Source organism: Euprymna scolopes, chromosome 28, assembly GCF_053919585.1.
Source record: "Euprymna scolopes isolate OS-2025 chromosome 28, ASM5391958v1, whole genome shotgun sequence".
In the NCBI taxonomy this organism is placed as follows: Eukaryota; Metazoa; Mollusca; class Cephalopoda; order Sepiida; family Sepiolidae; genus Euprymna; species Euprymna scolopes.
This window is the reverse complement of record NC_136509.1, coordinates 91,764,987-91,787,540: the sequence shown is the minus strand read 5'-3', so window position 1 is coordinate 91,787,540 and position 22,554 is coordinate 91,764,987. Positions and strand designations below refer to the sequence as shown.

At 33.8% G+C, this 22,554-nt stretch overlaps 1 protein-coding gene across 2 annotated transcripts in view; it reads left to right on the top strand.

Annotated features, from left to right (window-relative positions):
* LOC145249720 (uncharacterized) overlaps window positions 1-22,554 on the top strand; it is an 86,381-nt gene that overhangs the window by 16,623 nt on the left and 47,204 nt on the right. Inside the window, exons 2-3 of one of the 2 annotated variants that reach the window (XM_080111601.1) lie at window positions 3,703-4,075; window positions 14,442-14,607. In XM_080111601.1, coding sequence (XP_079967727.1) covers window positions 14,442-14,607 — 166 coding nt within the window. In that variant the 5' untranslated portion in view covers window positions 3,703-4,075. The remainder of the gene's footprint in view (window positions 1-3,702; window positions 4,076-14,441; window positions 14,608-22,554) is intronic. The other variant, XM_080111602.1, reaches the window with a different exon arrangement.

Here is a 22,554-nt window from a genome sequence, read left to right as displayed (position 1 = left end):
TATATAAGTCGACATCTAAAGAAGAGCAGCGAAACATAGTCACAGATTTGGTACCTTCTAAAATAACACCCAGTATGCAACAAGTGTAAATGATTTAAATAATTGAAGGAGAGAGGATGGATAAAAAAAAAAAAAAGGTCCTTGTTCAGAATTCACCATATATTATTACTTAGCAAAGTACACTCCTAAAAATAAATAAAATAAATGCACAGAATTTATCTCATAATTTTTTTTTTTTTCTTTTTTGCCAACTGCTCTAAAACACTAGAAATAGAATGTTTCGGAAATAAATCATTTTATTTTTAGTTTATGTGTGAAACCGATAGTACGGCACAATCACGTTGACACACCGATTCTCGGCAGATCATCAAAGTTAAGCAACATTGAACCTGGCCAGTATCAGAGGGGTGACCATTTTGGAAGGATAAGCACACACTGTATGTATCTTTGGGGAAGGTTGGGCATGGAGCCAGCATCCTCACCCTGAAAAAAGAACTCCTCGCTACAAAAGTTGGTTGGTTGTTTTTGTTTTATGGCATATCAAGCCTTTCCAGGTTATTTAATGCCAAATCCAGTGATTTTGAAAATTTTTTTAATAGGATATATATATATATCTTCCAAGTCGGTTTCTATTCAACCCATAGTTTGGACCCTAACAGGTACTACCACTCCGGGTCAGAGTGGACCTGAGAGCAATGGCAATTAAAGGGTGGCTCCACACTCCCAAAAGCCCACAAACTGGGGCCTCAGCATCGGATATAGTTTAAGGTCATATCCAGAACCCGCTACAAAAGCATCTACAAAGTTGTAGATGGCCTATGTCCCCCCTCCAGGGGCTCAAGGCTATGGATAGATAGTGAAACTGATACCTCATCTAAATTCTTAAATAAATTTTGTTTTATATTTCATTTTGTTTGTTTATAATTATCAATAAATGTTTATCACTATTTTCATTTTTAAACATTTTTTATGGTACTTGGTAAATATTGTATTATGAAATTTTCAGTGCTTTTTTTTTTTTCTTCGCCATTTTGCAATTATAATGTTTTGTTGTGAAATAAAGTACTATTATAGCTCTGCACCCTATGGCACACGTGCCATATTTGGCATGCCAAGCAATTTCCAATGGCACGCAAACTCTTCAAATATTTTCCCTTCTGATAAAGAGAAATTACTAATTGGACTTTCCTTTGTAAATACACAAAAATATACTTTTTTTTATATTTTTTGATTCTTCTAAAAAAATATATTTTCATTTTTGAAATGAAAGTTCCCAATAGGAGATAGGTGGGTAAATATAAAAATAAATTGCAAACTAAGTAAATGTGCCTTTACTTGTATAAGAATTTCTGGATGGCACTCTGAATAATTCAAAAACTTTAGTCGTTACGTAATTAGTGAAAGCTTACCCTATGCTATTTCACCTAAAAAGAAAATTGCGATTTTCCATTTTTAGGCGATTACAGAAGCCTGAAAAACTTGGTATTAAAAATAAAATAAAGCAACAAAAACCAGCTTCACATATAAATTTAACGAATTGATCGCCCGTTCCGGAGGTGATTTTCTCATGTCGATATAATTCATTTTTTTAGTTTTGACAAACATTTGTTGTATAATATCCAAGAATTTTATAAACTTCTTGTGAGATTTTTATCTATAGTTTTTGCTTGTGGTAAATGGAAAAATATACAATATAACATTATCTATTTTAGAAGATATATATATTGACCACCAAAGAAAAAAGAAAAGAAAAAAAAAGCATTTAAAAGCTAAATAGTAAACTATGAACTCTCTGAAAGGTGTCATAGACGTTTCACACATAGGTGTGAAAAGTATTTTAAAAGATTTGAAAAGGGGATAGGCAAGTAAACTCTAGGAGATTTACTTTGGTTACCAGAATTTCCCAAATTAAAATTAAACTCAACTCCTTAGAGTCAATGCTACATTTAGGAATAGGATTACTCACCTGCGATCTTTAGCTCTTTGTTATTTTTTTGTTTTTTTTTGTAACATAAGACAATCTTCTAAATAAGTATATAATTGTTTTTGGATTTATAAATTAGACTCAGAATTTTCCCAATTCTGATACCCTCAAAAAGTTTTGATATTCTCGATTCTCGATTTCGATTAATAATCCCAACACGTACATCATATAGACTTTTTATTTTTGGTTTGTAATATAGGTGGAATTCCTAATATGAACCGAAAATTGTTTACTTAATCTATAATATCAATTTCACCTGTCTGTTTAAATGTATGTTTGTATGTTTTGCAAAAGTTTTCGACAGAGGCGACGGATTTTCACAAGAGTGGTATCATTTTGAAGCTCAACCCTTCGGACGACAAATATCGAAAAATTGGCTAAAAACATTAATTCCTTTACCCAGGGCACTTTTTCTACAGGGAGGGGTCGCTTTTCTCGCCAATATTTTTGAAATTCATTCGCTCTTTTCGATTTTCTAGCGTTAATTTAAACCTACATCACTTCCGGTTTGACGTCACATGCATCATGTTTTTTTTTTTTAAATTCCTTTTTCTCCTTCGCAGTACAGGTCTGAACCTGCCTACCTACTACCACTATTTTTTTTTTTTTTTTTCTTTTGCTTAACCAACACCCTTACACACACCTCCACTATCTTTTCCACCTTCGCGTCACGGGTTCGAGCCTGCCTGCCCACTACCACTTTTTTTTTTTTTACTCAACACACACCTCCAAACACCCGGGCAATGCCGGGCACCCAGGCTAGCAATTTAGAAAGATAAAAGTTCTTTTATTTGAAAAGTCTTTTGTAACCGTTTTTGGCTCATTGATCATCAGCAGCCCTGCCGTTTCAAAGCATTGGCGACCACGATTCTCCAATGCCGATAATCCTACCTAATCAGTCAAGTTGTGTATCAAAGTGTATCTTGGTCGACCTTACTTTTTTGATCCTGGCATTCTACTACTAACTCCTTTAGAATTCGACAGTGAGGGCACCTCAGGCGATTAGCAGTTAACTCAAAGAGAGAAGACAAAGCCCGGGAAGGTGGACATCTTAGAACTTCCCAGAACTAAACTCGCACCGCAACAGAGACTGGATCATTACCGGAATCCTTTAATCTCTGTTGATTTGGGGAACCCAGGATAAAAAGCCTATAATGTCTAGCTACAAAGTGTTATTAACCATCTCACCAGCAGTAACACGAAGGACCTTGTTAATCTTCGGGTTTGATTGGGATCATCATCATCATCATCATTGGCACTGCCATTTAATAGTGTTGGCAACCACGGCTCTCCAATGCGGGCGGCTATCCATAGCCTGAAACAGCTATACTTTTGTCGATAATCCCGTCTAAGTTTTTCTATCAAGGTGCGTTTTATTCAACCTTGCTTTTTCGATCCTGGCATTCTACCAGTCAATACCAGATGTTCTATGTTTTTTTGACGGTAAATATGTCCTAAGAAAGTCATCTATCTTTCATGATTTTCATCAGCAATCCTTTAGTGCATCCAGATCAAGCTCATACTTCCTCGTTATAAATGTGATCTTTCCAATTGACCCCTAACATTTGTCTCACAAACCAAATTTCTGTTCTATTAATGTTTAATTATCTGTTTATTTAAAACTATTGATTATATAATTTCTATGAAAATTTCTATGAATTTATACTTTCTAATAATTAACCAATTTTTATGATTTATTTTTGTTTTATCTTTTCAAGGTGATGTTGCTCGTTGCTTAACTTGTCTCATCCCAATCTCAAGTGATGCTGTTGTTACCGTTGATGATGTCGACAGGGTTCAACTTGATCACTGCTTGGAACAATAGACCCTAGGATTTTATCTGGACAATGAATATTGATATCGGATAACAATTTCTGTCGATCCTAACCTGCGGGGTTTTTTTTTTCTTTTTTTTTTTTTTACTGTTGCCGTTGACAGCAAAAGAATGAAATAACTGAAAAAATAAAAAAATAAATAAAACCCCACCAGGAATCTGGATTTTTAAAACCTCTTTTTAGCACAACAAAGGCCGGACATTTTGGAAATCCAAGATCTTGGGAACTTTTTTACGTGGAGCCATTTTTGGTAGAGGTTGGTGATATTTTTTATTTCTTTGTTTGCAATAAGATTGAAATGTGTCCATATTGTGTGTCTTGTAATTATATATGTGCATCCGTTAATTTTTGTATGTTAATGAATGTGCTTCCTGCCATCGTATTCATGTTGCGTTCCATTATTAACCAGAATAATGCTTTGTGTATTTTTGCTAAGTAGTAAAATAGAAATAAAACTTAGGTTCTTGTCCAGAATTTTACCTGTATTAAAAAAATAAAAATGAAGAAAAACCTGTATGCTGTGTACATGCTAGGTATGGGACGTTTCCAATATTTTTCCCTTGATTCTGATACAATTTCCAATACTGTACTAAGTTCCCAATTCGAATTCTCTATAAATCTCTCAATATTCAACTTAGTTATTTTTTTTCCCCTGATTACCATAAAAACACATGTTAAATGTGCAGATGTTTTCCTAAACATAAAAATACATGTGTATGTGTGTGTGTAGTAGTGGTGGTGGTGGTGGGGGGGGGGGGGGGGTGATTTATCGATTTTAGTTTTACTTGTAGTTAAAAATCAATAAATATTTATTATTTGATCATTATTATGGAGAGCGGAAAATTTTGCTTTAAACAAAATCAAATAAAAAAGGCAAAAAAAAAAAAAAAATTTTTTTTGACATCGGAAAAGAGGCAGAAATTTTACTGATTCTGATACCCCCAAATGTTCTGATTTTTCCGATTCTTGATTCCGATTCATTGTCTCAACACTAGTACATACCCATGATGAAACGAAAATATATTCCAAAAATCACATAAATTGATCAAGTAGTTTTATTATTTTAAATAAGAAAATCAAATTTTGTAAGTATCTGAGGAATGGCTATCTTGTCCGTCATTTTAAAAAAATGCATCTCCATCACCTCCTACAGATTTTTATTAAAATTATTAAAATAAAAATCACTTTTTTTTCCTCAAGTATTTTTCCTCATAAAATTTATTCAATGTGAAAGAAGAGGAAAAGGAAATATGGTTCTTGTCCAGAATTACGACTATATTAAAAGCAAATGTAAAGAAAATCATTTTTAAGTGAATAATGGGAATTTGTAGGCATTACAATGTAAATTTAGTAGGAATGAGTTATCTCCCTTGTATTTGAGTTCTCTTGTTTGTATTTTTGAGATTTTTTTTTTTCAAAATGGCAGCGGGCAGTCACTTCTCAGATACTCAGAAAATTTGATTTTATTTCAAAATAAAACTATTTGATCAATTTACGTGAGTTTTAGAATATGATATTTTCGTACAAAGTTTTAATATTTAAAAAAAAAAAATTAAAAGAACACGGTGGTTATCTGGAATTTTACCATATTAGAAAAAAAAACCCAAGAAAACAGAAAAATCTTTATGATGTACATACTAATCACGTAACAAAAATATCATGACAGAAAACAAAAATATCATATTTCAAAAATCACGTAAATTGATCAAATAGGTTTTTTTGTTGTTTTTTTTTTTTTTTTTTAAAGAAAATCATTTTTTTATGATTTTAAATGTTCAATAATAAATCGTAGCCATTACAAGACTGAAAACAAAAAAGATCTGTGAAGTTCGAATTGAGTTATCTCAAGATGGCAGAGTGAAATATTCAGTCCTTGTTTCCTCATAAAACTTGAATTTCTTAGTTAAAAAAAAAAAAAAAAACTACTTGATCAATTTACATGGTTTTTGAAATATGAAATTTTTGTTTTCGTTTATAAGGGAAATTTTGGACAAGAACCAAAAACTCTTTTAGTCTCAAAGAATTTATTAATATCTTCTCTAAAGCATGATATAGCAGAATCACTTGAATCCACATTTTTTTTTTTTTCTTTTTTTTAAATCTTAAATAATTAGTCATTGCTGGCCAGTGTCTGATAGGTGCTGATCACAACAAATGATTCAGTATTGTTGTAATTGCAGATAGCTGGTTCTCAGCTTGCAAGGCCAATAGGACCGGGCTTTAAATATCGCACCTCATGTTTTCAAAAGATCACCCATTTAAGTATTGACCAAGTTTAATGTTGCTTAACTTTGTTGATCCAAGGGATAAAACAGCATGTTGACAAACGGTGCAGTATAATGAGATTGCAAACAAATGCAGCGAATATCTTAACTTGTTACAATTTTCCTGAAAGTGGATCACATTTTAGATTTATGGAAGCATAAAATACATCCATTTTTGTCCATGAAAATTAAAGAGGAAATAACTCTCACAGCTTAAATAAACTTACTTCTGTTTTTAAAGGCAACTGATGTAGTCTGATAATAATTGAAAAAAATTAAAAATAAATAAATCAACTTTAAATAATGTTTGACATTTCTCTATTTAAATAAAATAAAAAAAATTGAATTTTAAGTAAAACAAATGATACCTACATAATTGTCATGTCGCAAATAGTAACATATCCAAAAATTACAAAAATCAATGAGGTATAAAATTTATAATTTGTGAAAAACAGTCCTGATAAGGGTGAAAATACTCTAATAAGCTTACACACTGGAGCGGACATCTTGGGGCATATGACAAAGGGGACGTAACTCCGTTGAAACACCATGTATAAGCAGATAGGATAAGTCTGAATTTATCACTTTGCCTTAATTTCCTCAAGTCCCTGTTAAAACTTTTCGAAATTACTTTTCCAAAATTGGCATTAGATTTCTTAGAAATTGTAAACTGAACTACCTCTCCCTGTTAACTCTCCAATTTGAATCGGCTGATTTTGAAAGCAAGATGCTAGATTTTACAAATGTCTTTTTTCATGATTAATTAATTTTCTACCTTATCGATTTCCGTAATAGTTGGATATGTTACTATTTGCGGCATGACAATTACGTAGGTATCATTTGTTGGTACTTGTACAGTTTAATCAAAAAATGAAAATATTGAAAAAAAGGTTATATTGTACGTATCTGTTTTGAATTGAAGATCTCCGAAAAAAAATTTCACTTAATTTGATCGAGTAGTTTTCTTTTTTTTTTTTTTTTTACAGCATTTTTATGACGGCACGTTGGAGGCAGACATCTTGGATTTAAAAAAAAAATTTTGTTTGGATTTTAAAAACGCCACGAGGAGATAACTGTTTAAAGCGCCAACACTTCGGTCCCCCATCTTTAATACTAGATTTTCTTCCTAAAAATCGAACCTTTTGCTCAGTATCATAACAAATTGTTTATTTTTTTTTTTTTTGCTGTAAAACAAAAACTACTTGATGAAAAGTGAAATTTTGTTTGGAGAACTTCATTCCCTGACGATATGTACAATATAATCTTTTTTCGATATTTTCATTTTTGAATGTCTTGATTAAACTGTACAAGTACCCATTTGTTTTACTTGAGATTCAATGTTTTTTCATTATTTTAATATAGAATCACCATATTTTTAAATAGAACAATGAAGCCAATTTTATTACCACAAATAATTAATAACATGGAGCTAATTATTAAAATTTATTTTCTTTAATGTAATATGCAAATGATATTAATTCTTGAATGTAGATTTCCTTGGAATAAATAGTATAAATAGAAATTATGCTGGAATATTAATGTATAAATGTGTCGGTTTTCAGTATAAAAATTTGTGAAACAGTTTCCCTTTTGTACATCTATAAATATGAAAGCGAAAATGTGAGTGTGTATGTCTGCAAAAAGCTTTTTTCGTCGGCCTTCTCGGTCGGCTCTCTCCTTAAAACTTTTTCTGTCATGTATAAATCGTAATATCTACGACTTAAGAATGAGGGTCGTGTGTGTATTTAATTTACCCGACTTTTACCAGCTATTTTTCCATCGTGGCATCTTCGAAAAGCGAACGATAGGGCGGGGAAACAGTAACTGGCTTGCAGCGCAAAACTAGGTCAAACATCACACAACTTCCTCATACCTGTATATTTCACTGTATAAGCCTTAACTTAACACGCTTATCAATTCCTCTGCCCTCGTGGCCAAGATGGTTAGGTGTCTGGCTTTTTTTTCTCCCTTTTCGTTTCCACCTTCGCGTCAAGGCTTTGGGGGTCAATCCTACCTGCCTACTAAAACTTTTTTTTTTTTTTTTTTTACACCTCCGAACACCCGGCCGTTTTTTTTTTCAACACACAAACCTCCAAACACTTGGGCAATGTCGGGTACCCCCCCCCCAGTCTATGTGTATATATCTATATATATAAAAGCGAAAATGTATGTATGTTTGTGTGTGTGTGTCTGCTAAAAACTTTTGACCGACGGAAGAAAAATTCACAAACTTGGTATCATATTAAAGCCCCACCCTCCGGACGACAAATATCGAAAAATTAGCCCAAAAGGACCATCAGAAGTGCGTCAACTGATCGATTTTCTGCAGGGGGGGGGGGCCAAAAAGTGACATTTTAATGTTAAACATTACATATTTTTAAATCGATTTATAACTGCCCCAAAAAATACGGCCGCCAACTCTTCTACATAAAGTATACACGGGGCTGTTTATTTTGAGTCAACTTGTATTTAAAACCCGCTGAGTCATGTCACGTGATCTTGACGTCAGCAAGCTCTAATGGCAGTCTGAATTTAAAATTTAAAAATGTTATCGGTAAAAAAAAATTAAAAAATGTTATCGGTAAAAAAAAATTTAACCCTCACACAAGCTAAACTATGAACTTCTACGCTATGACAACGTTACCAAAGTTATTAGCATATTCAAAATAGTTAGATACGATAGTTAAACAAAAAATAACAAGCCAAAAATGTGAAGTAAAAAAAAAAATATGCTTTGCTTACAAAAAATATTAACGATTGAAGTTTTTACAAAAAAAAAACAACCAGACACCATTTTCTTTTTTAGTAACAGTCTTTAGAGTAAGGAAGACGAAGTGAGAGAGAGAGAGAGAGAAAGAGACACATACACAAACGCAAACAGAGAGAGAGAGAGATGTCTAGACAGGAAACGAAATACGTAATTTAATAAACGCTAATGTGAAGTAAAACAAATAAAAAAAAATACTGCTACATCATCTCGTAACGCTCCCGCGATGACCTCATTTAGTGGCTATCTGTCAATCAAACCTCTTTCACTCGCTTTATAAGCCTTATTTTAACACTATAATCAATTCCTCTTACTCTTGGCTTACACGGTTAAGTGGTTGGAGTTTGTTTCACCTCTGCGTCAAGGCTCCCGGGTTCAATCCAGCCTCACGCCCAAAACTTTTTTTTTCTTTTACATCTTTAGATACACGGGCAACGTTTCTTTATTTTTTTTACTTCGCTTATTCTTTAGTTTACCCCCTCCCCCCCTATACACACAGCGTTTTTTTTTTTTGTTTTTTTTCGCTGTTTTTTTTTTTTTTGTTTTGGTTTTTCCGATTTTTTTAACATCGTTTCAGGGTTATCACTTATCCCCCCCCCCCATACACACACCTACAAACACCCGGGCAACGCCGGGTACCCCCCTGCTAGTATATATATATATAAAGGGCAAAACGTGCATGTTCTTATGTCTTTTTTTTTTTTTACATAGGCATCATCACTTATCAAGGCCAAGAGGCCACTCGAGGATAAGGGTTAAAGAGTGTACAGTAGAAATTGGACAATATAGTAATCGTTAATAATGGAAATTCGGTAAATTTGTGAACTCATATGGAACGGTTCATCAAAAACTTGTTTGCATTACACTTGAAGACAACCATATTGTAGTCAGCCGGAAAGCAGGAAAACGGAAGACAATTCCACAGGCGTGCAGTTCTAAGAAAGAAGCTTTGTTCATGGAATCTACGTTTAGGCTTAGGAACAGATAAAGAGTGGGGGGAATTATTGATAGTGTTTTCAGCTAGCCGAGTGTTTCTTGTGAAAGTTTAGCGAGAGGAGACCATAGATTGAAGCTGTCGAGCACTTGCCATGAAAATAACGATAAAGCAAACTCGCAACATCTCTTCTGTGAGAAAGAGGTTGCAAGGAAGAGAAAAGGACATCCCCTACAAGGCTACGGAGTCTATTTTGAACTCTATCAAGGCATAATAAGTCCTTTCTAGCAGCTCCTGCCCAGATGTGGCAACAGTACTCCATCCTTGGATGTACCTGGCTCTTATATAGATAGAGAATTGCATCAGCAGTGATCGATCTACTGGATCGATAGAAGGATCCCAGCATTTTTCCAGCAGCCTTGGCAACGGATTTAATGTATGTGTTCCATTTAAGATCAGGAGTAAAGGTCAAGCCCAAAAGCTTGTCAAAACATGAGGCCTCCCCAAGAGCGAGCCATTCATTTCAATTGATGCCAGATGGGGATCAGAGCATTGATGAGGTAAAAATAAAAGCTTGGTTTTAGATGCATTAAAAGTAACAAGCCATCTCTTTCCCCATTGTACCACTTGCTCAAGATCAGAGGAGAGAGAATCAGAAAGAACTTGGTTGTTTACGGTCTTAGATGTGCTACCATAGATAGTGTCATCAGCATAAATGTCTAGGAATGATGTAAGGAGTTGATTTGGAAGATCATTAATGTAGATCAGGAAGAGAGTTGGGCCTAGGATGGACTCCTGAGGGACTCCAGCATTAATACTGAGAGCTTCTGATTTCCGCCCATCAACCACTATGAACCTATCAGAGAGAAATGATTTAATAACTGAGAAGACATTTCCAGCTATACCGTAGCTGGAGATCTTCTGAAGTAAACCTTTATGCTATACTCTATCAAAGGCCTTTGATATGTCAAGAGCAATTGCCCTAGAAAGGTAGCCTCCTTGCAAAAACTTGCAAAAAAGGGCAATTGCCCGAGAAAGGTAGACTCTTGCAAAAACTTTCGACAGAGGCGAGGGAACCTGACCAAACCGGTATTGTTTTAAACCTCGAACATTCATAAAAAAGAAAAATATTGAAAAAGTGGCCCAAAACATTCATTCCTTCACCCTAAAATCGTCCATTTTGTACAAGGAGGGGTCGAATTTTGCATTGTCATTTTAGCAAGTCATCGTTCCCTTTTTGATTGACTACGCTTAATTCTGATGTTTGTGACTTCCGGTCACACCATCAAGACATCGACATTTTTTTTTTTTTTTCAATTTTTTTAACACCTCTGCCTACTGTTGTTTTGATTCCCTCTGTCCTGCTACCCCCCCCCCCCCCCAGGTTCCTTATTACATCACCTACACAAACCCGGGCTCCCCCACAACTGTTGTTTTGGATTTATGGAAGCATAAGATACATCAATTTTTGTCTATGAAAATTAATGGGGAAATAACTCTCACAGCTTAAATAAACTTACTTTCGTTTTTAAAGGCAACTGATGTAGTCTGATAATAATTGAAAATAAATTAAAAATAAATAAATCAACTTTAAATAATGTTTGGCGCTTCTATATTCAAATAATGAAAAAATATTGAATTTCAAGTAAAATAAATGGTACCTACATGATTTTCATGTCACGAATAGTAACATATCCCAAAATTATGGAAAATCAATAAAGTAGAAAATTGATTATTTGTGAAAAACAGTCCTGATAAAAGGGGAAAATACTCTGATAAGCTTACATGCTGAAGCAGACATCTTGGGTCACATGACAAAGGGGAAGTAACTCAGTTGAAACACCATGTATAGCAGACAGGAGAAATCGATAAATCTGAATTTATCACTTAAAAAAAAACAAAAAATCACTTTGCCTTAATTAAATGTTAATGTTAAAACTTTCAAAATCACTTTTCCAAAATTGGCATTAGATTTCTGAGAAATTGGAGACTGAATTACCTGCAAAACCAAAAAAAAAAGAAAAAAGCATTTTTTTTACAAAACAATCATGTTGACATTCTCATTAGATCAACAAACTTAAGCAACGTGCAGCCTGGCCAGTACCAGATGGGTGACCATTTGGAGATACCAAACGCTGTTCCCATGACTGCTGCCAGGCCACTTACCAATTTATATTCCTTGTAAACTTCTTCCTTTCAAGAAAGTCAGCGTATCTTGCTCAGGGCTAATAAACTAGTATTACCGGTTTGTCTTTTTATAAAGTTTCTTTCCTTAAAGTGTGTGTGTGTGTAACACAATACTGTGGGGCTGCTTTCCAGCTGACTATAACATGGTCGTTTTCAAGTGTTTCATGTTAAATGTGAACAGGTTCTTGTGGAACTGTTCTCTTATATAATTAAATACTACCCAAGTTTTACCATTACTAATTATCATAGCGGTGTCTCACCGTCTACCTAATATTCATGAATTCTTATCCTACAGTGACTTCCGGGCCTTGATAAACGGTGACCCTCAAGTAAAATAAAAAAAAAAAAGTACTGAAAACTGAATGTAATTCAAGTGATTCGAATCTTAGTCTGGAATGTGACTTAATGAATGTTTACTTTGTGTAGTGTACAATTTTGTAACATGTTTTTTAAAGTGTGTGTGTGTGTGTTGTTTTTTATTTCCTCTAATAAGGAAGAATGTTTTCTTTTTGTGGGAGTGGAAAAAATTTTCCTTTGTTTCTTTTTTCTCCAACAATTTACTTCAGTCGCAATAACAAAAATCTAGGGTCCTGAGGCTAACATTTGAATTCCATATGAGATACATATATATATTCGAATATTCCATTACGTTTAAGTTCCCTTTCACTTATTAATCAGTTAGCTACATTATAGTATATCTTTCTTTTGGTCTATTAGTCTTACTGGATTCCAAGTCTACAGTGTTTTGTCACCATATATATATATATATATATATATACATACACTACATATTCCCTGCCACTGTATATGGTCTGCTTGGATTAGATCTGCTGTCTACTCACCAGAATGTAACAGTTGCTTCTGTTGCTTACAAATTATTTCATGGTTCGATGCGGGTGAACAGACCAAACCTGCGACGATATGCATTCACATTGAACCCTCTGCATATTACACCAGTGTTTGCTTAGAAATGTGCCGGTGTTCTGCAGTCCTGAATGTGCTGCCTCAGAATTGTGTGAATGAGCATGCATCACTGTCACATTTTCGGAGTTCTGTATTGGCTAACTATCATGATATTCCCTAGTTTTAGGCATTCCCTAATTAGCGTATTAGCCTTTGTCTATTCTATTGCTAATGTTCTTTTTTTTTTTATCATGTCTTAAAGGAAAGTAGAAAAAAAGAAAGATTAATTTATTCAGACATTTTATTTTTCTTGTGATTCTGTGAATCTAATATTTTGATTTTGAAAAATGATTGGAATGCACTTGATTATCTGAAATTTACGAAAAGTAATTTTTTTTTTTTTTTTTTTTTTTAAATTCCAAAATGTAAAAAAAAATTTAATGAATTTTTTTTTTTTTTTTTTTTTTTTTTTTTTTTACATTGAATATTTTCTGCAGAAGTTTTTGTTTCAGCGAAAAAAAAAAAATGTGGGCACATTTCATATTGCTAAAAAAAACCCTGTAGATTTAATCTGGTACCCTTATCCATTAGCAGATTGGCAAGAACACATTTTACTTCAAAAAGACCATTTTTGAATATATGCAAGAATAAATTGAAGAACTTAGATTAACCATTCATCATATGAAATCGCCTTGTAGGTAATTTGCATGTATATGAGGTGCATCAGCAGAATAGGCAACTCAAAGTCAGCAGCAAACAGTGTCGGATAAAAAATTATTTTCTTTTTCTAAAAAAAAAAATATATATATCTATAAAAGTGTGTGTATCTGTAAGGACAATTCTCAACCTACCTATATACTCAATAAATTTTTGATCTATGGACTTGGAATTTGGTATATTGAGTATTCAGACATATGGAAAACTTTTTAATCAGTTTTCATCTGGAAAAAAAGGCTGTTATGGGGTCAAACTTGAAAAACTGATACTTGGAAGTCACCGGATTTTTGTCTATCAACTGTTTCATGAATGCGTATGTGCGAATCGTTTACATGACAGATTACTTATGCTAAGAATGAGTAGGTTTGAAAACACTTTTTAAAGACCTGTCAAGCTGGCGTATTGGTTATCGTACTTGACTCGCAGTTTTTTTGGTTTTGGTTTCGATCTCAGCTCAAGTATATATATACTTTTTTCTTTTTACTTACAAGAACTGATTTGCTTACAAAAACAATACTCGCATGCATATGTCTCAGTTTCTGCATGAATTAAAATATAATATTTATGCATATTTTACGACCGGGCAACGCCTGGCAGCCTGCTAGTATTTCACAAAGTAATATTTTGTATAAAACTAAGAACAAATTCAAAATAGTGAAACAATAACATTTTATTATTTTATGCAAAAAGAATAATTAAGTATAAGGCGGATATTTTTTATCTGACACTGTTTGCTGCTGACTTCTAGTCACCTGTTCTTCTGATTTACCTGTATATGTATATGCACCTGACTTAAGACGTTAGTAGTTAATGTTGTTTTTTTTTTTTTATTTTTGTTTGTCGTCCCCAGATGGCATCGGAATATTGCCGGCAAATACTCCGTGTTGTTGTGGCCCAACTCTGCCAGCACCTGGGTTGGCACTCCACGCACGCTACACCTCTTGAAGTCCTTACGGATGTGCTGGAGCGATATATACTTGATGTTAGCCGAACAACGCATCAGTATGCTGAAAGATGTAGGTTCTAACGTTTTTGCAAATTTAAAAGTTTTTTTTTTTTGTTTTTACTAATGCATATTGAAATTCTAATCGGCTATTTAAAAAAAAAAAATGGTCAGCAAATTCTGCTAAGCAAATTCTTTGTATTTTAACAAGTGATAATTGAATTAAAGGAATAAAAGGTGTACAAATATTGACCTTCTGTTGATTCTTATGTTTCAGAATTTATTTTGAGATGAGGATCGATAATTTGGATTGTTCAGACTACTATTCTCATCTGCGTCGTTATATTCATGTTTCGGTCAGTATGACCTCCAACCTTCTGGTACAGCTTTTCGAACTTGGGAACCTATAAAGAATTTTAAACTGAACTATCTATATTTCTCTGAGTCTGTCTGTTTCACTTTTTCTTAGAAACTACTGGGCCGATCTGGCTGAAATTTTGTATGGATCTTCATAATAAAAATAAATAAAAATGGTGCAGAAAACTAAGTATTATCGTATCTGTTTGATGTATAGTTGGATTAATAGGGATCAATATTTAATGCAGTGATGTGGTACTGTGAGATCCTAAACAAGGAACCCCTAAAGTAGGAAGACCGGTCAAGACATACACAAAATTATTGACAGAAGACGCTGGCTTACAACTTGAAGACCTTCCTGAGGCCATGGAAGATAGAGACCTATGGAGGGAAAGAATCAATTTGGTTTGGGCAACCTGCTCTATACAATGATGCAAAAATTAGCACAAATTTAATCACATGTAACCATCAATTTTGCATAGAGCACTAATTCTAAGTCAACGGGCTATAACGTTTTAACAAGCAAAAAAATGTCCAGTTTATTTTTATCGTGCATATAGATTGCTTTCATCCTGTCAGCAATGATTGAGTAGAGGTGTTAATATATTTGTCATTCTTAGTTATTATCATCTTCAGTGAGGATTGAACCTACGACCTTTAACATCTAGAAGGATGTCACTTAGACCTGTTACAGTTTACCTCCGTCGATTAAATAAAGGGTTCAGTGGAGGAAGGAGTTTGTATTAGCAAGAATACAATTCAATCATACTAACTCAACTCTTCATAATTCTTGGAGAGACAAGGACATCCAACATATATACCATGCCAACCACCCTTTACAGTTGAACGCATACTCATTGCCTGTAGAGATTGCCTAACAATCCAGGCAAAAATACAACCAAATAGTATTCCAAAATAGTCACCTATCTGGTAGTGGCCCAACTCAGCATTGCTTAACTTCAATCGGTTTATCAAGGTAATTATGCTGTGATATTTGAATAGTACAACAAAAGGTCCCATACTCATTGCCTGAAAAGATCTTCAACGAATTCCATAATGCCCATCACCAAAGAATGGCGAACGAGGAGAAGAAATATTAACAAGAATACGTATTGGTCATACTCATGCAACGCCTTCATAATTCTTGACGAGAGAAGAATATTTAACATACATACCATGCCAATCGCCCTTCACCATTGAACGCATATTCATTACCTGTAGAGATCGCTAACAAGCCAGACAAAATTACTACCAAATCTAATATATAAAAGGCTACATGACTGTCTGTCTGTCTCCATATTTTCAAACTCTATCTCCCCTGAAACTAAAAGTCGCAGAACGGCACTAGTGGTCTCAAATGATTGGATTTTTTATGGACCGTTCTTTTATTGGTTTTTAGCCAGTTAAAATAGTTTGTAAGATGTCAAAAGGGAGTCAAAATTTAAAAAATCGTTATAAATTTTGTACATTCATCTTGGTTTATTTTTAATTAGTTCATATGTGTGTCACGTTGGTATAGTGGTAACATCACCAGCTTTTAATGCTACGGTTTTGCTTTCAGTTTTGATTGATGGCAATCAAATACTTTTGAAATCATGACTCTATAATAATATATACAAAATCTGGACGAATTAAAATATATTTAAGCGCATTTTATGACCGAGCAAAGCCGGGCACCTGCATCATCCCCCCGCTAGCAGACAATATGAAAGATCTGTTTACCAAAGTTCATGTGGAAAATATTCTATTCAATTTTCTGAAACGTACACGATATTACAAGAAAATTTGAAAAAAAAAAAAATACAAAAATCTCTTTACCCATCTTCCAAATATTACTACCAGTATGCATTAAAAAAACATTTGACGCAATACTATTGCAAATAACCACCATATACAAATCTACGATAAGTAAGCTTTCATCGCATGAAATCACCTTACAGAATCAATATGCCATTAAAAATCAATCAACCAACTAACCAACCAATCAACATGAGAATGTGTGGCAGTTTTCTGCCACAGTCTGAGTAAGTTATATTCATACCAGTTGAGGACATTTTTAAGTAGGAAATGACCTTGCATTTCTAAGCATGAAGTATGGTTCTGGGTAATCCTAGGAGGTTCAACCTCCCAGATCGTTGCCTCATGTCTTTCAGGGTGGAATAAGTTTATTGCATACTGTCTGAGGTTCCCCTATCGGGAGAATGTTGATGAGGCTGCCCAGGCAATTTTTTAAAGACCAAAGCGTTTTACCTTGTGTCACGTCTTCCTGCGATGGGGGAAAGAAGTAAATACCTACTAAGTTGCCCAGTACAACGTACACATTTTGATGTTCAACTAAAATGTTCCCAAGTTGCAAGAGATTCACACGACAAAGGTTGAAGGTCACATCAGCCAAAATGTTGTGATGGCAACAATCAAGATAAGGATAGTTGTATGAATAATCCAAAAGGTTATTATTATTATTTTTATTATTATTTACGGTTCATTATCTTGCCAAAGTAGATTCATTATTACAAAATGCATTTATGAAATTATTTTCAAAACTATTGGATATGGTTTTTAACGCCAAATCAGAAAATGAATTATAAAGTTGTTTATAGGATTGCTAGTGTGTGCCCATCATGTAAAAAAAAAAGATTTTTTTTTCTTTTTTTTTTTTTATTCAATTTTTGAGACGAGGGTTGATAATTTGTATTTTTATTTATTTTTATTATTTTTTATTATTCACACTACAGTTCTCATCTTGAATGATATTTCACAATGTTTCGGCCTATGTAAGCAGCACCAGTCTCCTTCAGTTGTATCCTGTTGAACTCTGGAATCTACACAGAATTTCAAATGGAACCCTTTATATAATCCATGGTGGAGAGCATGTTCTCGTTCTGTCAGCCATGACCGGGTAAAAGTCTTAATACGCAATTGTACTTTTGAGTGTTGCCTGCACTGATTAGATAAAGGGTTCCATTCCCAAGTTCAACAAGATAAACTTCAAGAAGGTCAGAGGTTACATCGGCCGAAACATTGTGCAAATAACACTAAAGATGAGAACAGCAGTTTGAATAATCCAAACAATACTTTATTTTTTAATTGCTTTTTTAATTGCTTCTGTTTCTTATATATTTCAATACTCGATAGATATATGTTCCAACTCATCATCATCATTGTCATAGTAAGCTTTACATCCGTTTTACATGTTGGCATGTGTTGGATGGCTTTCAAACTAACTGATTTTTTGCCAGGACTTTATTTATCCCTTTTTCCCAAATCTATTTTATCAATTCCTCCCATGTTTTCAACGTGACTATACCATCTAAGTCTTCTGTCCCGTGCATATCTCCATATAATGTCCAGATCTAATCTTTTTCTAAGGTAATCAGAATTAAGCCCATCTTTAAGACTCACATTACACTCTCTCTTTGACGGAATGGTCATTACTGATCAGCCATGGCACTCTTCACGAATCATTGCCATTGAGTTCTGCATCATTCTGAGCAATTCGACCATGCTAATTTCTGCAAGGTCTTTCACATTGTCTGACGTTCTTGCATTTGGTCTTCCACATCCTCTTTTGCCAGGAGTTGTGCTAAAGCAGATCTTTTGTTAGGCCGTCTGTTCTGGCCACATTTCCATAATTCTCAGATCATTTCTCTCCATGCAACACATATCTTATCATGCCTTGATAGAGTTCAAAATAGACTTTGTAGCCTCGTAGGTGATGTCCTTTTCTCTGCCCTGCAACCTCTTTCTCATAGAAGAGATGTTGCGAGTTTGTCTTTGCTTTATCGTTATTTTCATGGCAAGTGCTCGACAGCTTCAATCTATGGTCTCCTCTCGCTAAACTTTCACAAGAAACACTCGGCTAGCTGAAAACACTATCAATAATTCCCCCCACTCTTTATCTGTTCCTAAGCCTAAACGTAGATTCCATGAACAAAGCTTCTTTCTTAGAACTGCATGCTTGTGGAACTGTCTTGCGTTTTCCTGCTTTCCAGCTGGTTGTCTTCAAGTTCAACATAAACAAGTTCTTGATGAGCTGTTCCACTTAAGTTAACAAATTTACCAAATTTCCATTACTAATGATTACTATATTGTCCAATTGACTACTGTACACTCTTAACCCTTATCCTCGAGCAGCCTCTGGGCCTTGATAAGTGGTGATGCCTATGTAAAAAAAAAAAATATCTTCAACCATCATTTAATATAATTAATGAACCCCGTCAAATTTGGTTATTCAGAAATGTAAAGAAAAAGAATCTGGAAATCATTTTTGGATCGCCAGCGGGTATCTGATATATGCAGATCACAATGAATGGCATTAGACTGTTTGTTGTTGTTGCTGATTAGTAGCCAACACTTACCTTGGAAGGCTGCGAGCGCTTGGTTTTTACAAATCACAACTGATGTTCACAAATGTTAACCCATTTAAGTACTTGCCAGGCTTAGTCTTGCTTAACTTTGGTTATTTTTTTACCGTCAACATGATTAGAGAAGAATTAGTTTTCATTTTGTTATCGAATAATTAGCAACATAATGTACGTTTTAAAATTATGTGAAACCATCAGGTGCTATACAAGTTCTTATCTCATTACCATGATAAATAGCATTCTATCTGAGAGCCCATCCTCCAAACTCTTCGGCTTAACATTCGCAGGCAACATGAATTGGAACAAATACATTGTGGACATTGCCAAGCTTACTGCAAAAAAGGTGGGCTCCCTCTAATGTGCTAGAAAATTACTCTCACCAGATAGTTTTCTATATCTTTACAAAACCAAAATTCTGGCTGTCTGAAGATACTGGCTTCCTGACTGAAAATAACACCAATGTTATTGTTTTTTCCTTTCTCATTGCAAAACTTAATTAAAACTCGAAGCCCAAAGCAAAAAACAACGATTTTCCTCTACAAAACAACTAAACCAAACACCATTAATAAATATTTGAAGAACTTGAAGCATAAAATCTTTTAACAAAATAAATGGAATTGGCATTAACTAATCTGAAAAGTGTTGACATGTCATAAAATAAAACAACCAACCTAATGTTTCAAGAGTAAAGATTCCTATTCATAAAAAAAAAAAATGAATTGACTGTAATTGAAAATGTTTCAATGAAGGCTTTACACCAGGATATAGGAAGCCACTAGTTTCCTAGGTTGCTTGATTTTCACATTATAATACCTAGTGTTTAAAAAAGAGACATCAAATACCATTTTCTGAGTCTTTGATATGACTCAACAAAAAATCAGACCTTGGTCTGCCGGATATTAGTGAACACTATTATTGGTCTGCCGGATATTAGTGAACACTATTATTGGTCTGCCGGATATTAGTGAACACTATTATGCCTAATGAGATGATAAAAATAAATTTCACTTGGTAAAAGAAAAATTTGTTGACTTTGTGAACTGTATTGCATTGCGCCGACACGTTTCCTTCTGCGGGAAATTTTGTTTCTAACTTATGCCTTTAATAAATCATCATTTTGTTTATAAGCAGCTTTAATGCTAATACTTCATGTCAGCTGCTTCTGATGCTTGATTTTGCTTGATACTGAATCAGCATCTTTCCCCTCACACACAAAGAATAAATATTTATGCATATGTGTTATCGTCTGTTCTGGTCGATGGTCACATTTTACGTTTGGACCAGTGTTTGAACATTGTATTGAACCCATCCTGTATTTAAATCCTCAAAAGCGTCCTGTCTGCTACCTGTCCCAAAAAATTATTCTTTGGGATAAGGAACTAATAACTACGCTATACACATTAACCCTTACCTCAAATGGCCTCCAGGCCTTGATATGTGTTAACTAACCCCTTTGTAAAAAAAAAATAAATAAATGAATAAAAAGTGAACATCTGTTAAAAAGTAGGAAAAACATTTTTTTTTTATAGAAATAATTTTTTCCTCACTGCATCTCAAAAACCAATAAAACTCAAATCTCATATTTTCTGTGTGACAGATTTTTAACAACTACCATTCTTTCTTGTGATGGCAGAAAAGAGAGATCAGAAAAAAGATAGAAAGAGCAAATACCAATTGTGGCAGTTATTCACAATCTCTGGTTATCGTTGGGAGCCCTGTAATTTGACCTTTTATCTTTCTGATACTGAAGAATCTGGTTGGTTTTGACAACAAATCTTGCTTTGTTCAGCTAACAGGAACAAGAGAATTCTGATTAACAAGGAATCTTGTAAGTTGGGTATAATAAAAATATACGAAAATAGAATTGTTTCCGTAAGCCTCAAGTTTGATCCATGGTCATACAAAAGGAGCTTGTCACTTTGCCTTGTGCCACACATACATATATTGAAACAAAATAAAGTGTGCTATTACAATTGATGATGATGATGGTTAATATTTGTATGCAAAGAATGTAGCCTTCCGATTTATATGAAAAATGTTTCAGTGACCAATCCTTTGATCAACGTTGAAGTTATTTCAAAAATATTAATTTTTATGTCTGGTATATCAAAATAGAGGGCGTCATCGAATTTGTAAAGAAATGTTATTTTGGTCATTTCTAATAATATATAAGTATACAATATATATATATATATATATAATTTATTCAGTTTGTAAACTTGGTAAAAAAAAATTTTGAATACACACACAATATATACTAGCAGTTCAACCCGGTTTTGCTCGAGCCCAATGTACTGTTCATAACTTGCCCTACGTGTGAATACACTTTATGTAAGATTTCAAATGTTTAGATCAAAATTTGAGTAATTTCGTAGAGACCACAGAGGTCAATTTTTTTCACTTTGATTGTCACTTAGACCCCGTAACATTTATTATTTTGGTCTGAAATCAATATACAAAGTTTTACCCATGTCCAAGTCACCTACATCTAAAATTTCAAGTCTTTAGATCCAAAATTGGCGGAGGAATTTGGTAGAATCTGCAAAGGTCAATATCAACTTTGACCTTTTGGCAGCCAAATTTTCACCCGAAATCCGATTAAAATGCTTGCTGAATGTCTGAATACACGTTATGTATAAATTTCAAGTGTTTAGACCCAAAATTGGCTGAATAGTTTGCTAGATACCGCAAAGGTCAACTCTTTTGAAGTTTGACCTCTTGGCAGCTTAAATCTTGGACCCAAACTATCTCTTGATGTAAAATTTCAAATGTTTAGACCAAAAATTGGCTGAGTAATTTGGTAGAGACCACAGAAGTAAATTTTTTAAAACTTTGACCCTAATTTTGACCCCTTAACATTAATTTTTTTGGGTTCAAATCAAATTAAAAAGTTTGATCCATGTCCAAGTAACCTACATTTAAAATTTCAAGTGTTTAGATCCAAAATTGACGAGGAGTTTGGTAGAGTTTCCAAAGGTGAAATTGTTGAATTTTGACCTCTTGACTGCCAAATTTATCGCCAAAAACCGATTAAAAAGATTTTCCTAAATCTCAATATTCCTTATGTCAAATTTTGAGTCTCTAGATCGAAAACTGACAGTTATTTGGTAGGGAAATGTAAACACATACACACACACACACATTTTCACTTTTATAGATACATATATGTGCATTCCAAAAATGTAAACAAAGCTAGTATAGATATTAATATTTATAGGACAATCCTAACCAGATGAAAAAGCTCAATATTCGGGAAATTCAATTAATTATATATATATATAATCGTTGGTTATCATTCC